The 24166-nt window shown below is 56.4% G+C and overlaps 2 protein-coding genes across 2 annotated transcripts; both read right to left on the bottom strand.

Annotated features, from left to right (window-relative positions):
- Positions 1-5703: 5703 nt before the first annotated feature.
- Positions 5704-9241, bottom strand: Cdsn (corneodesmosin). The gene is made up of 2 exons (XM_055597084.1): positions 9107-9241; positions 5704-7193 (listed from the first exon to the last, which is right to left on the bottom strand). The coding sequence occupies exons 1-2, from the start codon at positions 9189-9191 to the stop codon at positions 5704-5706; spliced, it is 1575 nt and encodes a 524-aa protein (XP_055453059.1). The 5' UTR covers positions 9192-9241.
- A 12978-nt stretch (positions 9242-22219) lies between these two features.
- Positions 22220-23167, bottom strand: Psors1c2 (psoriasis susceptibility 1 candidate 2). The gene is made up of 2 exons (XM_055597093.1): positions 23096-23167; positions 22220-22625 (listed from the first exon to the last, which is right to left on the bottom strand). Exons 1-2 carry the CDS (start codon positions 23145-23147, stop codon positions 22273-22275), a joined length of 405 nt encoding a protein of 134 aa, XP_055453068.1. The 5' UTR covers positions 23148-23167; the 3' UTR covers positions 22220-22272.
- Between the last annotated feature and the right edge of the window lie 999 nt (positions 23168-24166).

The following is a 24166-nucleotide window of genomic DNA, read 5'->3' as shown; positions in this document are numbered from 1 at the left end:
CTTGCTCAGCTCCAGCATCCGCCTGGCCCGGACAGCAGGCTTTATCCTGTTGGCGGGGTGGGGGAGGCGCAGACAGCCTGGGAAAGCGGTCATGGAGACAATGGTCCTGCCATGCCACCCTCATTCTTGACTCGGTCTGTGGCAACAGCTGTCACTTGAAAGTCCCAGAGGAACTGGGTGTTCCCTCACCTGGCGTCTTCCTTGTTCTCCTTCCCCTTCCTCACCCAGGTGCTCCTGACCAGGGTCACCCCCAGCTGTCAGCCCCGCCCTGTCTCGGAGCTTCGCCAAGGCCTGCGATGCTACTGTCTTCACCATCCAACAGTCCCTCTTCTCTGGGACCCAGATCATTTACCACAGCACCCCTCCCTCATCCGTCCCCACATCCTCCGCTGACGCTGACAAAGCAGGAGGTCCTGGGGTGCAAGCGTGCCTCCATCCGAGGAGCTGCTTCTAGGTGAGGGCCTCAGTGTGAAGGAACAGGTTTATTCCCCAGCAGGATAACATGACGTATTGATCTCATCATTCCTTAACAAAACGCCACCAGCTAACGAGTCCCAATGTGCATTATACTGTGGCTTTTGTTTTGTTTTGTTTGCTTGTTTGTTTTCCTGTGTTGTCTGGTTTTCCTTTGGGGGGTGGAGTTGAGGTGGGTTAGTGTTTGCCTACAGGCTTGTGTGTGCACCACGAAAATGCCTGGTGTTCTCGAAGGTCAGAAGAGGACTGTGGCACCCTGGAACTGAAGTGAACCATGGTGTGAATACCGAGAGTTGAGCTAGTCCTCTGGAAGAACCGTCACCTCTCCAGCCCTTGCTTTAATCTCAGCTCTGTCTGTGAGTCTGAGTGCGGGGATGTGCATGTGAGTGTAGAGTCTGAAGAGGCCAGAAGAGGGCATCAGCGCCCTAGAGCTGGAGATACAGGCAGCAGTGAGGCACCTGATGTCAGTGCGGAGAACTGAACTTTGGTCCTCCAATGTTCTTAACTGCCTCTCCAGCCCTGTGATCGCCTTTTAGAACCAAAGTCTAAAATGGGTCTTTCCAGGTTAAAATAGGGGGGCCTGAAGGACTGGGTACTGTTGTAGAGGCTCCAGAGAGGCCTCAGGTCTGGTTTTTTCCAGTCTCCAAGGCCACCTGTATTTTCTGGTCTCTTGGCTCTCTTCTCCCACCTTCCCAGCCCACACAGCAGGTCTTCCACTGTGTGTCACCTGGCTCTCAAGCTCACGTTTTAAACACTGTGTTTACACTGGATCCACCTAGATAATCCTGGATAATCCCTTTATGGTACGGTCAGAGACTAACGACCTGACCATGTCAGGACTGTGTCAGGAGGCCCGTGTCCCTTTGCTGAGTGATACAGCATGATTGTAAATTCCAGGGATTAGGATGGTGATGACATCTTCGGCGTTGTTGGGGTGGAGGCGCCATCTGGCCTAACACAGGTGGCCAGGTGCACCCAAAGAATGTAAGAAAAAGGGCTGGGAAGATGCTCTTCAGGTAAAAGTAGTTGTTGCTTTTATTTGATTTTATTATTATTATTTTTTGAGACAAGGTCTCTCTGTGTAGCCTTGGCTGACCTGGAACTCACTCTGTAGACCCGGCTGGCCTCGAACTCACAGGGATCCCCCTGCCTCTGCCTCCTGAGTGCTGGGATTACAGGCACACTCTGCCACCACCTGGCTGAGTGACTGTCGCTTTCGCTTGGGATCAGCATTTGGTTCCCAGCACACACATGGTGGCTGACAACCTTCCTCAACTCCAGCTCCTTGAGGTTCAGTGCCCTCTTCTGATGTCTGTGGGCACCAGCCACGCATGTGGTGTGGATCCGTACATCCAGGAAACACACAAATTATAAATCTAAAAAGGTGGTGTGGCGGGATATAAGAATCACTCAGGGGCTGGAGAGACGGCTCAGAGGTTAAGAGCACTGGCTGCTCTTCCAAAGAGTACAATTGCTGAGTTCAATTCCCAGCAGCGACATAGTGGAATCTATAATGAGATCCGCTGCCCTCTTCTGGTGTGCAGGTGTACATACAGGCAGATTCTGTATAAATAATAAATAAATCTTTAAAAAAGGAAGAAAGAAGAAACACTCAGAGACAGTGGTTATATCCAAACACCCACAGAGAAGGACATTTAAAGTCAAACGGCCATGACTTCAACCCTGCTGCATTGGGTTGGTGGGAGCTCATTAGTGACCTGTCCAGTTTTAAATATAGATGCTGTGGATAGTAAGAGTTGTGGGTGGGGTCTCGCTGGAGTGAATTCACACCTGTGGCAAAGGCTTGCTGCTGGACTGAGCCTGAGCCTCCAACCCATAGTCTCAGCTTCTTGGAGGCTGAAGTAGGAAGATCACAGGTTTCGGGGAGCTTGCTGCCTCTGCAGAGGATCCGAGTTTACTTCCCAGTACCCACAACCACCTGGGACTTGGCTCTCAGGGATGGACTCTCTGTTCCAGTCTCCTAAGGTACCTACCTCACGCTCATACCAGACACAGCCACACCCAGACACAAAGTTAAAAACTAAATATTAATACAAATACTTTTTAAAGTTTTTTGGGCTGGGGTTATTTATTTATTTTGGTTTTGCTTGTTTTTTTGGTTTGGTCTTTTTGTTTTCTGGGTCTTTGTTTGTTTTAATAGTTCAACTGTAGAGTGCTTGCCTGACATACAAAAATTCAGTCCCTGCCACTGCAAAAATAAATGATCAGCAGGCATGGTAGTCACATCTTTGGTCCTAGTTCTCCTGAGGAGGATCTCTGTGAGTCAGAGGCCATCCTGGTCTATACAGCAAGTTTCAGGACAGCCAGACTATACAGAGGCCCTGTCGCAAACAAAACAAAACAAACAAACAAATAAGGTAAACAGACAAACCACCAGTGAGCCCAGCCTTCCCGGCACCCTGCCCTGTGACCTCTCCTCTCATTCCGTTCTCCCATGACCCTCAGAACCAGGCAGGTGCTGGAGCCATGCTCCTGAGTTTTGACAACTGAGCTTAAAAACAAAGAGAAGCAGAGACCTATGAGCCAAATTGGCCTGTGTTGCTGCTCATTTCCAGTCTCAGGTGCTTTGTTATGGCAACAGAAAGTGAACTAATTCGGATACACTCGGGGGCTGTGGGCATGGCTCAGCCGCTAGAGTGCCCGCCTGGCATGCAGAGGCCTCGTCCCATCCTGCACAAAGCTGCACACCCTTCGGTCGCAACACTGGGGAGGGAGCGGCAGGAGAATCAGGAGTTTACACTCATCCTAGCTAGGGTTTCTAGTTGATGAAATACTGTGCCCAAAGCTACCTGGGAAGGACAGCGTTTGATGACTGTCATCAAAGGAAGTCAGGACAGGAACCCACGCAGGGAAGGAACCTGGAGGCAGGAGCTGGTGCAGAGGCTGTGGAGGGTGCTGCTTGCTGGCTTGCTCCTCATGGCTGCTCAGTCTGCTCTCTGTAGAACCCAGGACCACAGCGCGGGGATGGCCCCACTCACATAGGCCTTCCCCACTGATCACCAACTAAGAAAACGACCTACAGACCCATTCTATAGAGGCATTTTCTCAGTTAAGGCTCCCTTCCCTCTGATGACTCTAACTTGTGTCAAACTGACATAAAACTAGCCAGGACCCTTGGTTTCACAGTGAGTTCAAGGCCAGACAGAGCTACACTAAATCCTGTCTCACAGATAAAAGTAGCGAACGTCCATTGCTTGACATTTTTATAATAAAAGGAGCTTATGTTGCTTTGTAATACTGGGACTTGAACCCGGTCCTCACACATGCTGGGCGAACACTGTACCACTCTGCTCTGCCTTGCCCCCTGCCCCCCTTTTGAAATAAGGTCTGCCAAGCCTTCCGCTCACTCTGTATCCCAGGCTGGCCTCAAACTTGTCATTCTTCTGCTTCAGGCTTCCAAAGGCCTGGGTTACGGGCCTATACCACCAGGCCAGTTAATAAAGAAAATTGAGTTGCCTTTTTAAGTTTTAAAACTTATTATTTTGTACACGTATGACCTGTGTGTGTGTATATATGTGTGTGTGTGTGCCGTAGCGTGCATGTCGAGGTCCAGAGTCTATCTCTCCTTCTACCTTTATATAGGTTCTGGTGACCAAACTCAGGCCACCGGCCTCGCAGGGCAAGCTCTTACCCGGTGAGCCATCTTGCTGGCCCTTAAGCGCCTTTGTTTTCTTAGTCTCCCCTACGCAACTGTCCGGCAGGCGTCCGCCTGAGGAAAGTATTGAGTGCTGGCTGGTTTCTCCAGTACCCCACCAATCTCCCCCCCCCCATCAGGAGGAACAAGCTCCTTCCTCAAATGGCCAGAAGGAAACCTTAGTTTGGTTCAATGGTTTGAGGCAACACACACCAACTTTGCCCAATTTTGTTTTTGTTATTTTGAGACAGGGTCTCACTACACAGCCCTGGCTGTCTTGGAGCTCACTATGTAGACCAGGCTGGCTTCTAACTCACAGAGACCTTCTACCTGGGTGCTGAGATTAAAGGCCACCACGCCCGGCTGTGAGTTTCCTTTCAAAAGCTCTGAGAGCCTTGTGCATGGAACGAGGCCTTTCCTTTGGGACACACACAGCTCACGCAGCAGACCTTGGGCTCGGGGTGGAGAGAAGGCTGCTGGCTGTCTATCACAGAGCCTTGTTAAGTAGGCCGGTGAGTCACCAGTCTCGGTCTCACCGGCTGCCTACTCCCCCCGCCCCCAGCTCCCAGAGCACCCAGGCTCCTGCTCAGTCCCCAGGAATCTCGCCTGGGCTGGTCCGGCGTCCCAGAAACTCAAGCTCGACACTAAGGACTCCCAGAGAGGACAGTGTTTGGAAGGCGAGGCAGGCTGATGGGAAGCCTGGGTGAGAAAAGGAAATAATTCGGGGTTTTATTTTGAGGGGGGAGGGGGAGGCTCCCGTGTGATTTCCTGGAGGTGAGAAGTGAGCCGTGGGGAAGGACACCAGGCAAGTCTGCTGTCAGCTCAGTCAATAGCCAGTTGTTTTGCTTCTCCGTGGGAGGAGGAGGTGTAAGATGGGAAACACTGAGCCAAATTAGGCAGGCGGGAGCACCACGCGGGACGTGGACGACACGTGGGCCCTCTAGAGGCAGAGGCGGGGTACTACCGAGGTACGAAGAAGACGCCTAGGACTCCAAGAAGGCAAAAAAGACTGCACAAAGTTCACGAAGTTTATTGAGCCCTGTCCAGGATCCGGAGAGCCGGGGCCGTGCCAGGCTCCGTGGGTGCCCCGGGGTCCACACGCGCACAGGGCACCACCTGTGCTTTGGGCGACGTGGCAAGCAGGCAGGGGCTGACATGGAGAGCCGGGAGGCACGCGTGGGTGGGAAATGGGCCTGGTAGGGTCTGCCATGAGGGGGCGGCGGGAACCCAACAGTTGAGCGGGCTGTGGGAGCAGATGGTGGAGGGTCAGCGAGAGTGCGGCTTCTTCTCCGGGATGGATCGGGCTTGGCCTTATTTGGCGAACCGGCAGAGGCGCGGTTGACTTGTCGGGCATCCGGGGTTGAGGTCAAGAGCGGGCGATCAGGCGAGAGGGCACCACAGCGGAGGGGGCGGGAGCACCAGGAGAGGGCGGGGGAAGGGACGGAGCGCACCACTGGGGCTGCCGACCGGAGCCTGCGTCCCCGGGCTAGCTGGAGTGGGAGGCTCCTCTCCGGGAAGGAGGGCAGGCAACCGGGCCCCTGACGTCTTCCAGCCGGGAGACGGCTGCGGGTGACTTACGGCTTGTCAAGCGGCTCTCCCTGGGGCAGAAAGACCTCAGGGTCCGCTAGCTGGGGCCCCAGCGGCTTCACCTGGGCCAGAATGTCCCGGATGGAACGGCAGGGCACCTTCCCGGGGCTGCTGAGGCCACAGGGCTTGGCACCGGCCGAGGGGATAGGCTGAGGGGAGCCGTTCAGAGCCCCGTTCAGGGTGGAGGTGGAAACGGAAAGGCACGGGTAGGCGGAGGAGCTGGGCCGACCGCCGCAGGGCTGAAGCACGATTTTGCCGGTGGAGACGGAGGAGCTTCCCCCTCCGATGGAGCCGGGGCCAGGAGGCGAGCAGGGCCCCTGGGAAGCCCCGCCGCAGGGGTGGTAGGAGGTGCTGGAGCTGCTGGAGACGATCTGAACTCTGGAACCAGAGCAAGGCCCCTTAGAGCTGGCAGAGCCGGTGCCACAGGGCTGGACCCCGCCGGTGCCCACGGGCTGGAACACCAGGCCCGAGGGGTAGGCGTTGGAAACGGAAGAGCTGTGGCTGGGGATGATGGGATTGCTGGAGAAGTACTTGCCCTCGGAGACTGGGGGCCCAGCCGCAAAGGAGGGGGCCCCTGGCGAGCCCCTGACGGGGTTGTCCTTGGTGAAGTACCCCACCGGGTAGATCTTACCCCCGCTGTAGGTCATGCCTGGGACCAGATAACTGTTGGCCGAGCCACCCACCACCTCGTAGCCACCGTACGGTTTCTGGACAGAGGTGATGGGGGGGCAGGGCTTGCCCGAGGGGCCACCGTTGGCACAGGGCACGCCTTGAAATGCTCCAGGGCCCCCAGCGCCATGTTGCTCCACCACCACTACTACAGGCCTCTGCCCTCCTGACACGGAGTGGGAGCTGGAGATGTAGGGCCCCGAGTGTGTGATGGCAGGGCCCCCACTGCAGGGAGAGTCGGGCACGTTGGAGCTACAGGGTCGCAGGTTGGAGCTGCTGCTCTGGGAAGCGTGGGAACCTCCAGACTGGGAGATGCCTGAAGATCTGTCATCGGTTGGCAGAGCAGAGCCACTTCCTGGTCCCTCCCGGATGCTCCCTGAGCTTGAGCTTCCGTACTGAAAGCTGCTGCTTACCCATCGAGAGCCGCTGCTTCCTGACTGAGAGCCGCTGCTTCCTGTCTGAGAGCCGCTGCTTCCTGACTGAGAACCTCTGCTTCCTGACTGGGAGCCACTGCTTCCTGACTGGGAGGAGCCAGAGCCAGAAGAATAGCTACTCTGGGAATATCCTGTTCCTGGTTTATATATCAAAGATCCTGAAGAGTCTCCCTGGGAGCTGCTGAAGCTGCTGGATCCACCTTGGCTGCTGAAGCTGCTGGATCCGCCATGGCTGCTGAAGCTGCTGGATCCACCTTGGCTGCCGAAGCTGCTGGAGCCAGTCTTTCCAATGACACAGGGGTCATTGGGGGAGGTGATCCTTGTGGGGTCCTTACAGGGGTCCAAGAGGGTCCCAATGCTCTTAGCCAATGTTCCTGCAGAGAAGAGCAATGATCCGTAAGGACTAGATTAGAACAGGCCTCATCCCTCGCCCATCAGCCCATGGAGTCTCCCAAGTTCAGAGGAAGAAAGAGGAAGTGCTGTTTTTTATCTGAGGAGGTGCTAGAACCAGGGCAGTTCCATTGTTCCAGCAGTGAGGGCTGAGTGGGGGAAGTCAAACCAAAGGTTGCTGGTAGGCACTGAAGGAGTGCCCTTCAGACAGCGGGGAACGAACGAAGAGGTCAGAAACAAGACAGAGTGGGGAGGCTGAGCTGTGGGGTTAGCAGTGCCGGGCAATCGTGGCTCAGACCACAGAACCAAACCGAAGAACATAAGAAGGCCAGGCAGGGTTGGGCCATTGGCTTAGCATCACAAGGCCATAGACTTGACCCCAGTACCACCAAAACGTGTGTGTGTGAGAGACAGGAAGGAAACATTCGACCCCAGGGAGAGGAAGCAAGCACAGAGGTGCCGGCTTGCAGAAGAAGAGCACAATTAATACTTGATCACCAGTTCCCTGGTGAGAGTCCAGACTGGGTAAGGGGTGGGATCCCACGTCCTGCCCCAGCTCTGGCCATGCCAGTGAGGCTGGGTGGGGGCCGGGCTGTGGGGGCACTCACCTGTTGCTACAGAACCTGCCAGTACCGGTACGACAGGACACCGCACCCTGAGCCACCCGTGCTCTCCCCAATGTCCCAGCCCAGGACAAAGCAGGAAACCTCCAAGGCGCGTGACCATCATCAGCCTCCCTCTCTCCCGCCCAGGCTTCACACGCACCCGCTGCCCCCGTTCTGCCCACGTCTGACTCCTGCTGCCTTGAACCGAGACCTGGACCCAGGTCTGTCCTCCACAGACTCTCTGCTCTCAATCCCGTACTCCTCGTGCCTCGGTCTGTCTCCACAGCCCTCCCCTCAGTGTCTTCTGCCTACCTCAGCCCCTTCAGAGCCACACAGCAGCAGGTGACTGGCCTTCTCTGGCTTACTAATTCAGAAAGGCAGAGCCTGCCGTGGCTCCCTACAGAGCCTCCGGAAAGACCATGTGATCACTCCACGCGATCGCTCTCTGCACTGTGTGCCCCCAAAGCAGCAAATGTATACCAAAAACAGCGTCATAACCACACAGAAGCAGTCCACCAGCCGCTGGGCCAACACCACCTGGCACACCCCAGCCTCATCTCAAACAGAAAAGCCCCGAATTCCTGGTGGTACATGCCTTTAATCCCTGCGGGAGGAAGAGGCAGAATCTGTGAGTTCGAGGCCAGCCTGGCCTACAAAGCGAGTCCAGGACAGCCAAGGCTACACAGAGAAACCCTGTCTCAAACAAACAAAAGAAAAGCCCTGGTTTACCCCCACAGCAAAGCGCCCCCTGGCACTGCCCCTTTACCCCTCAGCACAGGCCACAAGCAACCCAGCCTGCACTCAGAATCCTGGATACCCGGCTTCTACTGCAATCTAAAGCCAGTTCCCTGACCTCTGGGCCCTTCCCGATCCTCAGCTACAGAGTGGGACTAGGAAGCCCATCACACACATCACATGCTTGTAAAAGAGGGCTCTCAAAGTGGTAGCAATCGTCATTCCTACAAAACAGGCAGATTCTATCTCCTAGTGTGCGTTACTTAATTTGAGACAGAACTTGGGGCAGGGTGATATTAACCTCATTCCTAGGTTTCAGAAACAAGCTTAGAACATTCTCATAGGACAGCTTGGCGGCAAAGTGCCTGCCTGCTTGGCCACTGTGGCACAAAGGAAAAAGAATGTGTCTGCAGTGACCACAGAGAGGGCCCAGGCATGGATGAGGAGCAGTCCCAGAGAGAGAGAGGTCGGATTCTAGAGCCCTGCCTGTGCCCCCGGCCTCTCTAACCTAAGGCCCGAATCCTCTACTGTCCCCTCCCAAGGCCCCGGACTCATACCTGGCAGAATGAAACCGGCCAGCAGCAATGCCATCAGCCCGTGCCCTCCCACACGCCCCAACCCGGGTGCCTGAGAGGAACCCATGGTGCACAGTGTGGCCTCCCGACTGACAGAAACTCGTGGGCACAAGGACCTTTATGCCGGGGCTGGACATTCTCTGGGCAGGAGTCATGGCAGGGAGGAGGAGGGGTGGAGGGGGAGGCTGCCCCGGGGGAAGTTGGTGTGGCGGGAGAAGCTGAAGCAATCTGCTGTCACGTCTGCCTACTCAGCAGCCATAGCGACTGCAGCTCGGGGAACCTGAGGCCACTGGGCACCGGACCCTGCCCTCGCTGGCCTTCCCTAGCTCCACACTGCCTGGTCTTGAATCAGGTGCTGCCCGGCTGCCCCCTAGAAGGTGGCCACTCTCACCCAGGGGCCCAATCACCCTGCTCTTCCCTCCCTCTCCCCGGCTTGCCCACATCCCAGCCTCCTCCACTGGAAAGAGTGGGCATTTCGGCTTCCCCTCCTGCCCCTGCTCAGCCCACTACACAGTCCCAACTCCACCGGGGCTCACACCGCCCTCCTGTCTGCTTGTTTCCTGGGGTCCCCTGGAGCCAATGCCCGAGTGCCAGCCTGCTGCCACCGGCCCGTTAAAGTGTCTAATCAACACTTTCCCCCTCTCAAACTAGACATGGATGTGCTGAAAACCGGAGGGCTCCCCTCTGGGGGCTTTCCTGGCAGCTGGGGTGGGGAACAGGCAGTGGGTACCAGAGTTTGGACTAGGGAGAGGTCTGGGTTGGAACCCCTGTCATGGCTAGGCCTCGGTGACTCACAGGCCACTCACAGTCCCTGTCCCACGGTAGTGACCCAGACACAGGAGGATGAGCAAGAGGCCAATGAGGCTAATTGGGAAGGTGGTGGCCAGGCCATGAGCTTGGCCTGGATGGGCAAACAGAGAGCATCCAAGGTTTGCTCCTGAGCAGGATAAAGGAGGGCCAGAGCCCTGGGATCCACCAAGAGGCAGTTTGCCCTGCACTGACGTCCCTCCCTCCTGCTGCAGCCCAGGCCCCACCCCAGCCAACAGCTCACTAGCCGTGGGAGTATCAGTATCGGAGGCAGGGTCCCTCACTCAATCCTTCCCCGCTTCGCCCACACTCCTTCAGATGTCGGTCTCTTCGCAAAGCGTCTCCCTCCAGCCCTTGGGCTGGTCTTCTCTCCCTGCCCTGCCCCAAGTTCTGGCCCATGTGACGGTGAACGTGGCCCATGTCGGTACTGTCCGACACCCCAGCTCTCCCCACGCTGCAAGGGCTACAAGCACTTGGGACTGGTATAAGCCACTGAGTCTTTTGTGTTGTTTAAGGTTCATTAAACACCATCTTGTCCTCTACTTCTTGCTGGTACCTAGAGGAGGGGCTGGAAGGGGAAGAGGCCCAGGGAGCCCTGCAGACAAGAGCGACCGGAACACGAGCCCTGAGATGGGCAGTGGATGGGGACAGCAAAACAACCGCCGCTTTAGGACTAGGAGAACGGGGGTTTCAGTCCTGGCTACTCCTGTGCTTTGGGCAATTTGCCAACCTCTCTGATGGGGGACCTGGGATGGGGAGGGGTCACCGAGGACGGAGCCCAGAGCCTCCCATCCATTAGGCAGTGTGATGCCGACCTGAGCTAGTCCTCTTCCCGCTGGGGCTAGTTTTGTATTCCTTCCAGTTTCGTTTTTGTTCTGTCCTGCTTCAATTCTGTGCGCATGTGTGTTTTGCCTACACGTGTGCATGTGCACAGTGAGGTTGTGGTTCCCAAAGAGGCCAGAAGAGGGCGTCGGGTGCCGGGAACTGGAGACACAGGTGGTTGTTAGCCTCTATGGAAGGCGCTGGGAACCAAACCCAGGTCCTCTGGGATTATCTTACATACCGCCCGCTTTTAAAGGTTTATAGAGATTGGACAGGCGGTTATCAGAAAGAATAAATTAAAGGGGAGCAGGATGTGGTCCCTGCAGGGCAGCTCAGCGGCTGGAGTTCCTAGCTGCTCTCTCCTTTGGAAAGGCAAGCCAGGCGTCTCCCTTCAGCCCTCACCGGGATCGTGGGGTGGCCGCGCCTCCTGGAGCCTGCGGGTGCCTTCCCCAATCCTCCCTAGACTCTCAGGCCCCAGCCAGGACCTGGGGAAGGAGCCCCGGGCTGCGGTAGGGTGAGAAGGGCAGGGACAGCACCACGGAAAGCAGCCTTTGTGGTCTGAGAATGTGGGCATCCCCAGATGGGTGGGGAGAAAGCCACACCGCCTTCCAGCACAGCCTCCCCGGCATCAGAGCAGGCACCTGCCTTGTTTTCATCTTCACATTCCTCCCCGCTGCCGTCAGACCTTGGCCAACACAGCCAGCCGGTGCTTCCTGAGGAGTCTCTCTCTCGGCCTCCCGCCAGCTTCCAGCCGCCCACACAGTCACGTTCCTCACCTGGCCTCCCTCCTCCCGTCTTCTCCGGCCACCCTCTTCCCATCCTCCACCGCCCTGCCCGTATCTGGGACCTAGACGCTCCAATCAGTGCTCTGTCTTCTTACCGAAACCCTGTCTGTTCCCCTGTTTCCAGTTTCCCTCCCGACTGTGTCCATTATCCATCATCTGAAAATAATGCCTGGAAGGGGCTGGAGAGATGGCTTCGGGGTTAGGAGCACTGGCTGCTCTTCCAAAGGACCCGGGTTCAATTCCCAGCACCCTTATGGAGGCTCACGACCATCTGTAACTCCAGCTCCAGGGGTCTTGCTTCTCTGTTTATCTGTCACTAGATAATTCATGAATTGAACGTCCCCGTGGCCTGTGCATTTGCTGCTCCCCGGCATCAGAATTGCACCCCCTGCAGCTAACAAACCGGCTGTACTCTGCCGGGGTGTGTGGTGTGTGTGTGTGTGTGTGTGTGCGCGCGCTCCAGGAGTGGAGAGGAGGCTGCTCTCTGTGGTGGGGGTTGGGGGAGAGCTGGTGAGTTGGTTTGGAGGCTGCTCTCTGTGGTGGGGGTTGGGGGGGAGAGCTGGTTGGTCAGAGGGTGAGTGAATGCCTAGCGCAGTGAGTTGGTTGGGTGAGAAGCTGTGGGTGATATGGAGCAACCCCTCCCCCAAAGGAAACCCAAGTTCAAAGCCTGAGCTTTTGACAGGCAGAAGATCCAGGTCATAAGAATGGGGGGCACTAGGGGCTGGAGAGATGGCTCAGCGGTTAGGAGCACTGGCTGCTCTTCCAGAGGTCCTGAGTTCAATTCCCAACCACTATAATGAGATCTGCTGACCTCTCCTGGCGTGCAGGTGTATATGCAGATGGAGCTTTTTTTTTTTTTTTTTTTTTAAGGCTGTTACACAGAGAAGCCCTGTCTTTGCGGGGGGGGGGGGGGGGGGGGGGGGGGATGGGAGGCCTCCATTCATCCCAGCAGTCCCAGACTGTGACGGGTTGGGGCATAATGGCAGAAGGTCTCAAGTAAGAATCCCACAGAGGGGGTCTTAGGAGGCCTGAGGCTTAGGCTAGGGACAGGAAAGGCTGAAGGGGCTTGTCTGTGTGAGGACGGTTGGGCTGAAGCTTTGGGAGCCCACCGGCTCCGCCCCTCTCTCCCTGAGTTCCTCCATCACCAATCTGCCCAGGAGGACTCAGCCCTGTCACACCCCTTCCTGTCCCTGAGCAGAAGGTGACTCCCCGGCCCGCTCCCATGGGCGGCTCTCACGTCAGGAGCACAGAGAGACAGGATTTGTCTCTGTGCAGTGTCCCTATCCGGCCAGGCCCCTGTGACAGGGAAGTGGTTCCCAGGGTCTCTTCCCTGCTTCCCTCCTGGAGCACTGAGCTGGCATCTGCCGTCGCCACCCCATGGCAGACTGCCAGCTCCCTTCATTCTCCTCACACAGCCCCTGAGACGCTGCACATTTCCCTCCCACCTCAGACTCTGGGACAGTGGGTGACATGTGTGTCCCAGCATTCCCAGCACTCATCCTTGGGAGGCAGTGGTGATGTGGGGGGGATGGTGGATGTGGGTGGATGTCTGTGTGGGTGTGGATGTGGGTGTGTCTGTATGTGGGTGTGTGTGCGTGTGTTTATGCATGTTCCTGTCGGTGTGTTCTGACACACACACACAGAAGCCAGAGGTCTGCTTTGGGCGTCTTCTTCCTCTATCACCATTTACCTTTTAAATCTGTTCTTTTGGGTCAAGGTCTCTCCTTGCCTGGAGCTCCCTGGTTGGCGGGACTGGCTCAGTGCCCCTGGTTAACTTCCTCAGATTATAGGTCTTTGTGCAGATGCTATGGATGCAGGATGCAGACCCTGGTCCTTGCACCAAGCGCTTTGCTGGCTGAGCCATCTCCTGAGCCCACACCGCCTCCTGCTGCTTCCTCAGAGTACAGGGCACCTCTCACTGGCTCTTACACCTTTCTTCCAGGCTGCCTCACCCCCCTCGATTTCCTGCCATGTGCAAAGTCCCAGAGCTGCTGAGCTCCAGGGGCGCCATGCTGGTGACAGAGAGCAGATGGCCAGGCCCAGCCACCAACTCCCTGCTGGCTCTCAGTCCATGCGGCCCTGAGAGCCACCCTCACTCCTCCCCCTGACTGACTCTCCGAAGCCTCTCCTCTCCCTGGTGGATCCTACTTCCCTCCTGAGGGATGCGACACCTCTGTATTGACACACAGCAGTGCTCACGTGGCTGCGACGAGGAAGTACAGGGTTTCCCCAGGACCATGAAACAGTCAGAGGCTGGGCTGGGGCAGGGCAGTGCCCAGAACTGTAACCCCCGGTGGCTCTGGTGGGTGCCCCCTCCCTGGCTGAGGGGACATCTACCCTGTGTGTCCTCAGAAGGCGCTGTGGTGTGCGATGCTATCATCTGCCCTGCCTCTGCCCCTGAGCTCCAACCATCCCTCTCCTCCAGGACGGCCCGTGTGAGCCCAGCCTGGCCACCATCCCTCTCCTCCAGGACTGCCCGTGTGAGCCCAGCCTGGCCACCATCCTTCTCCTCCAGGACTGCCCGTGTGAGCTCAGCCTGGCCAGCTTCTCTCTCCTCCAGGACTGCCCATGTGAGCCCAGCCTGGCCAGCTTCCACTTTTCCGAACTGCCCCCACCTATCCTTTCCCTCTCAGCAGCCCGCTGCCCCTCTGGGGGACCCAGGGAGCACCCTGAGGAGTGTGTCAGAGCCAGGTGTACCATCAGGCTTGAATTCTGAAACAGAGAGAATTGGTAGGTGTGGGGGGGCACGCAGCAGGCTGCCGGCCCCTGGACTCTTGTCCCCTCACACCACAGTCCTCAAAGCAGCAGAGTCACTCGAGGGACAGTCACGATCCCTGAGCTCGGTACCTGGCCCCATTAAGTGACATCTAATTCAGCCACCGCCCTCGCCCTGTGAGGTGGCACAGAAAGAGGGTGAGATTAGCTCTCAGAATAACAAAATGTTTTTCTCTGTCTGCTTTGTGGATCAAGTGCCAGGGGAACCTGTGCTCGTCGCCTGCTGATTAGACGGCTGTTAGGTCGTTCTTCCTCTGAGTCCACTGGAATTGGAGGTCCGGGTCCCTCCCCAGCCAGGACACACATGCCAAAGAGGCTGGGGGGGGAGGGAGGAAAAAGGAAGAAAGGGTGGGAGGGGGAGCGATAGATGGATAGAGGAAGGGAGGGATAGAGGGAGAGATGGATAGAGGGAGGGAGGGATAGAGGGAGGAAAGAAAGAGTGAGGGGAGGAAGGAGGAGAAGGAGGTAGGGATGGAGGGAGGAACGGATGGAAGGAGGGATGGAGGGGTAGAAAAAGAGAAAAGAAGGAGAGTGGGTCGGAGGGAGAGGGATGGATGGAGGGAGGGAGGAGGAAAGAAAGAGGAAGGGAAGAACTAAGGGATGAAGGGACAGAGGGAGGAAGGGCAGAGCACAGTCTGTTCCTGGTTTCATGGCCTCCAGGGAGGCTGGACGGACAGGTATGGAGAGCGACTTCTGGGCCAGCTGTGGGCCGTGTTCTCTCTGCTCTCAGACAGCTGTGGGCCGTGTTCTCTCTGCTCTCTGGACTCTCCCTGGGGTCTGGTGTGTCAGCTTGAACAGCGAGTGAGCAGTAAGGAGGCAGGCCACCCCCATCAGAGAACAGACACAGTCCCTGGACCCCACAGCCAGGTCTCAGGGAGATGACAGCTTCCTCCTCAGCACCATCTGAGCCCACTGCTCAGCCTTGGGCTTCACCCTGGATGCCACCACCCATGATCAGCGCTCCCTGGGCTGCTCCCAGGATGCCTTGCTCCCAAGTTCCCATCTGTCTGTCTTGTCACCTGTCACCCCTCAGACGGGTCTTCTGTGAGCCGGGCCACCCTCAGGCCAGCTTCAGTTGGCTTCTGCAGGAATTAAGTGATGGCTGAGAGGGCGAGGAATGGTTGCCGCAGTGTGGAGAGACGGCTCAGCTTGGCTTGGCACCTGTGCAAGCATGAGGACCTTCCTCCTGGGCTGGGCTGGGCTGGCTCTCGGCAGCCCCAGGCGATCCCCAGGGCAGCAGGGCTTGAGAGACAGGCCTATCAGTGAGCTCTGGGCCGCCAGGGAGGCCCTGCCTCTGTGAATAAGGTGGAGAGCGATGAAAATGATTCCTGACATCAAACTTCAGCCTCTGGGTGCGCGCGCCCACACACACACACACACACACACACACACACACACACACAGTTGTGAAGCCAAGCAGCCTATCTCAGAGTTTTCCTGAAGCCTCCAGTTTCTCTCACCTCACTGCAGCTCCTTGGCTCACCTTGGAGAGCCACCTTGGTGACCAAGAGGGTCTGCCTGAGCTGACACCGCTCTGAACACGGTGAGGAAGCGCTCGGCCGCCCCCTGGTGGCAGAGTGAGGAACACCAGCGTGGGGGACATGAGGGCCCAGAGAAGCCTGGTCTGGGGCTGGTACCGGCTGTAACCCCAGCACCGGCCCGGTGGAGCCAGAAGACCAGAAGCTCAAGCCCAAGTCCAACCAGGCTACGAGGAACCAAGTCTCCACATACAGAATAAAAAGCGAGGCGTGTAGCGGCTGCAGCCCCACTCAGGAGGCTGAACCAGGACAGCTGGCCACCAGTTCAAGGCCAGCCTGGGCTACAAATCGCCAGCCTGCTAAAACAAAAACAAACCTCAAGCCGGGTGCGGTGGCGCACACCTTCAGTCCTAGCACTCGGGAGGCAGAGGCACGTGAGCCAGCCTGGTCTACACGGTACGTTCCAGGCCAGCCAGAGCGGCACAGTGAGCTCTGTCTCTGTGGGTAGAGCTTTCGTGAAGCTCTGGCTTCAGAACCCAGGCAAGGCGGTGCACACACAGCGCTCGGGAGGTGGAGGCAGGGGAACAGACAGGCCAGGTCATCCACAGCCACCCGCAGAACTCAAAGGCAGCCTGGACCCTGTGTCAAACAGCAGCCATCGGAACCATCCCAAGACCCAAGAAAGAAGAAAAAAGTAGGGACAAAACAGTGTCCGTGAGAGAGGCTGAGCTCTCTGCGAAGCAAGTCCTCAGTCAGGAGAGTTTCAAGGCGACACGGGGAGGATGCTCTAAGTGGCCTAATACGGCTTACTGCCGCAGTGATTGCCGTGTTTATGTTTTATTAAGATTTGTGCATTTATTTTATGTATGTGGGGGCTCTGTCTGAATATACGCCTGCAGGCCAGAAGGGGGCAGCAGATCTCACTCTAGATGGTTGTGAGCCACCCCGTGGTTGCTGGGAATTGAACTCAGGACCTCTGGAAGAGCAGCCAGTGCTGAGCTGTCTCTCCAGCCTAGACGTGTTTATTGTTTTCCCCTAGACACGGAGCCCCTGGAAGGCAGGGAGGGCCTTCCTGGCCTGTCACTGCTCCCGCACCCCACATGGCAGCCGAGTGTGTACCAACAGGAGCAAATGAGTGGTTAGAGGTCCCCGCCTGAGCCCTCTGCTCGCCGGACCCCGGAGGGCATCCTCCCTGGAGGGCCGCCAAGCGTCCTGGGGTGCACCTATAATCAGCTTATCCCGAGAAACTGGCGGCTCTCTTCTCTCCCTGGCCCAGCATCTGTGGCCTGTCCCTCCTGGCTGCTTTGCTGCTGCTGTGCAAACCTGCCGGTCTGTTTCCTCATTTAGTGTTGACACAGAGGGCACGTGCCCAGTGCGGCGCTCCCTGGTGGGACAAGGTGCACAGAGGGAAGCGACGCCCACTGGCACCGTGGCTCTCCCACCCCGCAGCTAGCGAAACCTGGCAGGTATCGGTGCACGGCCGCCCATTAACAGGGCCGGGAAGCTGGGTTAGCTCACCACCCGCTCATCACTGCTGTAGCCAGCTGAGCCAGGCCGGAGCCGGGCAGCCCTGCGCTGTCCCGACTGGCACGTCCTCCCCCGCTTCTTCGCCCTCTCCCTTCCTCTCTGCTCCTTCCCTCCCTCCCTGTCTCCTGCCTGCCTCTCTTTTCCTTGAGATAGGCTCTCCCTACAGGGTCCAGTGTCAACCCTGCCCCCTCGGGCCGAAGCAGCCGGAACTCCAGGCAAGCAGCACCTACCCCTGGTTAGTCAGAGAACCTAACCTTTGAAATGGGACCAAGAACTTGGTTTGCCAAACAGCTCTTGACTAAACACCATGGAACAAAATAATAATAATAATTAAAAATAATAATAATACAGAGCCAGGCAAGCCACAGTCCCTGTCTCAGGAAGCCCATGCTTAGCAGACAGAAACACATAGCAAACAGCACAGCTCAGAAGCAGGTGCGAGCCATGAAGCCAGGAGCCCTTGCTCCTTACCTGGTCCACCCCAGGGACTGCAGAACTGTATTGTTTCTTCAGTCTCTGCTCCTTCAGTGGTCTGAGAATCGCACCCTTGCCAGAGCATGAGGCAAATCAGAGTCAGGGCCATTACCCACAACTGGGATTTAAACAAAAACGTATTTTTTTTAATAATATGTTTTATTTTATGTGCATTGGTCCGAATTCATGTTATGTGAGGCTGTCATATGCCCTGGGACTAGAAATATAGACACTTTTGGGCTGCCATATGGTGCTGGGAACTGAACCCAGCTTTTCTGGAAGAGCAGCCAGTGCTCTTAACCACTGAGCCATCTCTACAGCCCCCGGCACACACACACACACACACACACACACACACACACACACACACACACAAAACATACTTTTGTAATATTTCTGTTTTTTTTAAAGTGGAATAAATACATTTTATTTTTTTAGATTTATTTATTATTTACTCAGTGTTCTGCCTGCATGTGTGCCTCAGGACAGCAGAGGGCATCAGATTTTACTACAGATGGTTGTGAGCCACCATGTGGTTGCCGGGAATTGAACTCAGGACCTTTGGAAGAGCAGACAGTGCTCTTAACTTCTGAGCCATCTCTCCAGCTCACATTTCTGTGTTTTTAAAGAAACCAAAATTCTCACTACAGGGGAAAAGAGGCTATGGGCAGCAAGGGGCAGCAAGGGGAGCCGAAGGGCAGGGAGGGGTGAAGGAGACCTTGAGCCTGGCACCAGGGCCTTCCCTGACACGCCCAGTCTGTCTCTTGTCCAGGCAACAGAGCCTCCCCAACCACCATTTCATCCCCTCTCTTGCCATCTGTTACTGACTTCAGCTACTCATAAGATAGAGATTATGAGGCTAGAGAGATGACTCAGCAGTTGGGAGGTGCTGGGTTCGATTCCCAGCACCTACATGGTCCTCTCTAACATCAGTTCCAGGAATCTCACGAGTTTTCATTCTTACCCCTGGGCACCAGGCATGCACAGGGTCCGTACACACACATGCAGAGAAGCTATTCATACATCCGTACACATAAAAATAAATAAATCTTAAACAATGCACACATGCATTAAGGGTGCCGGGACAGCTTGGGCTGGGCTTGGGCTGAGGCGCTCACAAGCGGCCAGAGACCAGCACACGTAGCTTCAGAGTGGTTAGTACAGTGTCAGCCGGAGTCCCAGCCCGTCACTGCCTCCTGCAGGACCTCCGTGAGTCGCTGTCCAGGATGGTGTCTCCTGGACCCGCCAGGACAGTGACCAGCATCAGGTGAGGGCACAGGGCACAAAGCATGGGCAGCTTCTTCGAGCGCCCGGGGCTCTGGGTTGTGCTTTCGGGACCCTCCGACTCCAGCCTGCCCTTGCTCAGGTCCTGCCTGACCATTCCCACCCACCTCAGTGTGACTCCCCCAAATTCAAGTGTTGCCCACAGGGCATGGCTTACATGGCTATTTCCTTGTAGGCAGGCTTGCTCATGATTATTTACTTAACCTGAAATGCAAATCCTGCCTCTCCTGCCTTCAAGTTCCTGCCCATGGAATCATGTTTTTAAGCTTTGCTTTTCAAGACAGCGTTTCTCTGTATAGCCTGGGCTGCCCTGGAACTCTCTCTTTGAAGACCAGGCTGGCCTCGAACTCAGAGAGCCACCTACCTCTGCCTCTGCTGGGATCAAAGGCGTGTGCCACCACTGCCCAGCTCGGCCTGCTTTCTTACTCAACCCGGAACTACCCGGCCAGCTGTGGCAAAGCCCAGAGTGGACTGGGCCCTCCCACATCAGTCATTAATCAAGAACATGCCTACAGCCGGATCTCTTGGAGGCATTTTCTCAGTCGGGGTTCCCTCCTTTCAGACAACTCTAGCTTGTGTCAAGCTGACATAAAACTAGCCAGCACACAGACGGATCTGTGGAGGGCAGACTCATCCACATGGTGAGACTCTATCTCAAAAGGGAAAATTCAAAACAAAACAAAAAAAAAACGAGCCAGGCGTAGTGACCCATGCCTCCTTTAATCCAGCACTTGGGGCAGAGGCAGGCAGATCCCTGTGAGTTCAAGACCAGCCTGGTCTATGTGGCAACTTCCAGGAGTGCCAGGGCTGCCTAACAGAGAGACTCTGTTTCTAAAAACAAAACAGCAACAAAGTCACACACCCTTTCACAGATAGGACATAAAGCTCCCGAGACACTCATCTCCATCTGTACAGAAGTAGGTGTGCAGGCCTTTTATTTCCCTATGCAGGAGTGTTTTGCATACATGCTTGTATTCGCCACATGCATGCCATGCCATGAGGACAGAGAGGGTGTGGATCCCTTGGACCTAGAATTACAGGCAGCTGTGGGCACCACGTGGGAGCTGGGAAAGACCTGACCCTCTGCAAGAGCAGCCAGCGCTCTCACGGCTGAGCTTTCCAGCCCCGTGTGCAAACCTTTCAGCCAGTGCGAAATCACCTCCTTTCTTTCTATTCCCAGACCCTAGAATGCTACCCTCGTGAAGAGGGTCTGTCATTGCATCTCTTTATATATCATAAATTACAGGCCATATACATATATTACACATAATATATAAGCTTATAGTCTTCTATTATAAATAAAAATAATATTTATTTTATATATTTGTAGGCAATATATTATATATAAAAATATGTATCTGTTTTTTCTCATACATCTGAGCCACAGTCTCCCCTCCCTCCACTCCTCCCAGTCCCCCACCCCCACCCCATCTCCCCCAGATCCTCCTCTGCTTCTCTGCAGAGAACAGCCCTCCCAGGGGATATGAGCCAAATATGGTATAACAAGCTACAATAAGACCAGGTACAAACACCCATAGCAAGGCTGGGCAAAGCAACCCAGTAGGAGGAAAAGGGTCCCAAGAGCAGGCAAAAGAGTCCAGGACAACCCCCATCCCACAAGATCCCCAAGCTGCAGGCCTTTAATCCCAGCACTCGGGAGGCAGAGGCAGGCGGATCTTCATGAGTTTGAGTTCAGCCTGGCCTACAAAGCGAGTCCAGGACAGCCAAGGCTGCACAAAGAAAGCCTGTCTTGAAAAGCAAACGAAGAAGGAATACCAAGCTAACAGCCATAACATGCGTACAAAGGACCTGTGCAGGCCCATGCAGGCTCTGTTGTTGCTGCTTCAGTCTCCGTGAGCCCTGCTGAGTTGGTTCTGTGGGCTGTGCTCTCCTGGAGCCCTCCTCCCTTCTTCAGGGTTCCCTGAGCACGGAGGGGAGGGATCCCTGGACAGCGCCAGGCCGGGCTCTCTCTCTGCCCATGTTCGGCTGTGGGTCTCTATCCGTTCCCTTCAGCTTTGGGAGCAGCCTATCTGAGGGATATTTGTCCAGGCTCCAGGCTGCTTTCGCTGCACTTCCTTCTTGTGTTTCTGTTACTGTATCTCTCTGAGGGTCTTGTGGATCTGGGACTGTCTCCACACTTGGAGTGAGGCTGAGGGCTGAACTGAGGGCTGTGAACAGGTTGGGCCAGCAGTCCAGCAGTTGAGCCCTTCCCCTTTCTGTTGGTTGAGCCAGGGTTTTGGTATCCCAGATGGCATCTAACTTGATTTGTTGTTACAGATGAACTTGAACGGCTGGACTGTCTGCCTCCACTTCCGGAGTGCCAGGATTACAAATGTGCTAGCTCATAAGATTTGTATAAATAAAACACAACTGTTAAACATACTGATTAAACACACACACACACTACAAACTTCCACTGAAAATGCATTAAGAGGCTGGGAAGAGTTCGGCACGGTGGCACACGCCTGTGATCCCAGCACTAGGGAGGCAGGTGGTCTCTGTGAGTTTGAGGCCAGACTGGAGCTCTACAGAGCGAGTTCCAGAACAGCCAGGGCTACACAGAGAAACCCTGTCTCCAACACAAAACAAACTACCCACACTCCCTAAGGCTTGCGTGCACTGCCGGGGCAGACAAGCCACAGCCAGTAGAGAGCTGCTAGCTTTCTCCTTCCCAGGGATTCCAGACAAACGGGAACGGGGAATCTTCGTACCCAGCCATCCTCGCCGCACCTGAGCAAGACAGGAGCGTACATCCCGCCTCGATCTCTGCAGGCTAAGGGCTGAGAGGCAAGGACCCAAATACTTAAAAACCCAAGCAGCGGCAAAGAAGCAACCCAGACTGGGGGTAAGGAACCGTGGCTTTTATTTTCCAGCGGAAGCACCGTCCTGGTCAGCTGTCAGTTCCCAGCTGATGCCACCAGATGGCAGCAGGGAGTACAGAGCGCTCCAACCTGGGAAGAGGATGCAGCCCGCGGGACGCCTGCCTTCTGGGGGCCAGGGAAAGCAGAGGGGCAACGTGAGGGCTGCACACGGACCTCGAGGTGGACGGGGAGTGCAGAACACACACACCCGAGCACGGTGCACAACCAGAGCCTGAGCAAGGAAGCTAGGAAATCGGGAAAACCTGAGTTTCTAAGGGTCCGCACAGGAGAGAGTGGGCTTGGGTGCGCTCCGTGGAGTTCCCTGGGGCTCCTCCCTATCGGTACTCTTCCTGGGGTGGGTCAAGGTCTGGTTCCTCCTGAGATCCGTGGCCCATCTCAGGGGCGGGTGGCCAGGGGTTTTCTGGGGGCTGCGTTCCTGCTGGCCAGGGGTCATCAGGCAGAGGAGGGTGAGGGGGATCAGTGCTAGGGGGCTCTGGGGGCCAGGCACCAGCATCAGGCAGATCTCTCCAGGGGCGGTTGGAGCCTGGAGGTGGAGGCTCATCAAACACGGGAGGTACCCCTGGCCAGGGGTCACCGGGGATTGGGGGGCCCAGAGGCAATGGCGGAGAATCCTCCTCTTCTTGGGTGTCTGTGGGCCTGGGAGAGGGGTCTCCACTGCCCGAGATGCCTGGAGAGGGGAAAAGAGAAAGGGAAAAGACGAAGTCACATACCCAAAGGCTGAGCCTCACGTTGGGGAACCGGCCCAGCCTGAGCTGGCTCCAAGACAGACCTCTGAGTGACTCCAGCGCGCTCTCCGGACGTTCCCAACATGGAAGCCGTCCTCCCGAGATACGGAAGCCCTGCGCTAACCGGGACCACTCACATGACGAAGCCTCCTATGACCCTGTCCAACCTCGGCTGGGATACCCCACTGAACTGCCAAAGTGTCCCCGAGTCACTCAGGCCGCATCTCTGATAACCAGTCCTCAGCAGGCACCCGGTTCCACACGCCCAGGCTCCTACCACACCCACCCAGCACCATATTCAGAATCGAGCCCCCCCCCCATTCCCTTAGGCAGGCTCTCACTAAGGATACCCCAGAATCCCTTCCCTGCGGGTGAGCCACCCCAGCCGTGCTCCCGGCCTCGTCCGACTCACCTCCGGCACACAGGCAAAGGACCAGGAGCCCCAGCAGCTTCCAGGCAGGCATCGTGGCTGTCTACTGGCCCCGAGGCGGGGTGCTCTCTCTCACGCTAGGTGCTTGGAACCCAAGAGGCTTTATAGCAGAGGAGGCGGCCAGCTGGTGGAGAGGGGCTGGCTCACTGACGTGAGGAGTCCCCATCTGGGCCTGACTGGTCAAACCCGTTTATTAAAAGCCTGCCGGCAGCATCTTTTCAGTCCCCCAGCCCTGGTCCCAGCAGCCAGGTCTCCCTATCAGTGGCTTGGACCCCAGGAGGCCCCTCCCTGTGCTCACGCCTCCCTTTCCCAATCAGGACCCACCTGTCATCTTCATAATCACGGGTAAGGCCACCTTTCATCCTCGCTCGTAGTTACTGGAAGCCAGGACAGCCCGCGTGGGGAAGCTTCGTAATTACAGACGAAAGCAGGACGCCTGGGTCAGCTAGCACCCCCTAGACTAGCATCTCAGCCCCAGGGCCCCTCCCCCACCCCCTGGACCACGCAAGCTGCTCTTTGGCCTCAGGGACCTCCCAGGGAGTGACATCTAAGGAATTCCATGGAGAGCCACCCGGGTGATGAGAAGCCAGTATATCCTGGTTCCTGACCCCATGCGGAGACAATTGCATCAACCCCAAAGGATCAGGAAGATGCTCCTGACGTGAGCTGGCTCCCTGCCTTCCTCAGGATGGCCCTGCCACACCCCCGAGAGATTCCCTAAGGTGGTCTAAGTATCTGAACTTTTCGGCCCTGTTTTCCAGAAACCTTGTTCCCCGCCTGGTCTACTTGGGGCGCGGCTGAGCTTCGAGCCCTGTTCCCAGAGCGTCGTCCACCTGAGCCACATCTTCTTGATCCTGGATCATCTCACCCACAAGGTTTTAACCCCCTGCTGCTACTCCTCCCTCCTCCCATCCAGAGATTTTTATTTTCCTATGTGAACAGGTATTTTGCCTGCGTGTGTGTCTGTATACGACACACAGCAATGCATGGGGAGGTCAGAACTGGTGCTAGGGAACTGCGAGCTGCCGGGTCCTCCAGAAGGGCAGCCCTCCA

Source organism: Psammomys obesus, unplaced genomic scaffold (assembly GCF_907164565.1).
Source record: "Psammomys obesus unplaced genomic scaffold, mPsaObe1.curated_primary_1811, whole genome shotgun sequence".
Classification (NCBI taxonomy): Eukaryota; Metazoa; Chordata; class Mammalia; order Rodentia; family Muridae; genus Psammomys; species Psammomys obesus.
This window is presented reverse-complemented; position numbering and strand designations above follow the sequence as displayed.

Coding starts and splice junctions, on each gene's coding strand:
- Cdsn (XM_055597084.1), bottom strand. CDS start 9,191: ATGGGTTCCTCTCAGGCACCCGGGTTGGGGCGTGTGGGAGGGCACGGG. Junction 7,194..9,106: donor GGCCGGTTTCATTCTGCCAG/GTATGAGTCCGG, acceptor TCTTCTCTGCAG/GAACATTGGCTAAGAGCATT.
- Psors1c2 (XM_055597093.1), bottom strand. CDS start 23,147: ATGCCTGCCTGGAAGCTGCTGGGGCTCCTGGTCCTTTGCCTGTGTGCC. Junction 22,626..23,095: donor CCTTTGCCTGTGTGCCGGAG/GTGAGTCGGACG, acceptor TCCCCTCTCCAG/GCATCTCGGGCAGTGGAGAC.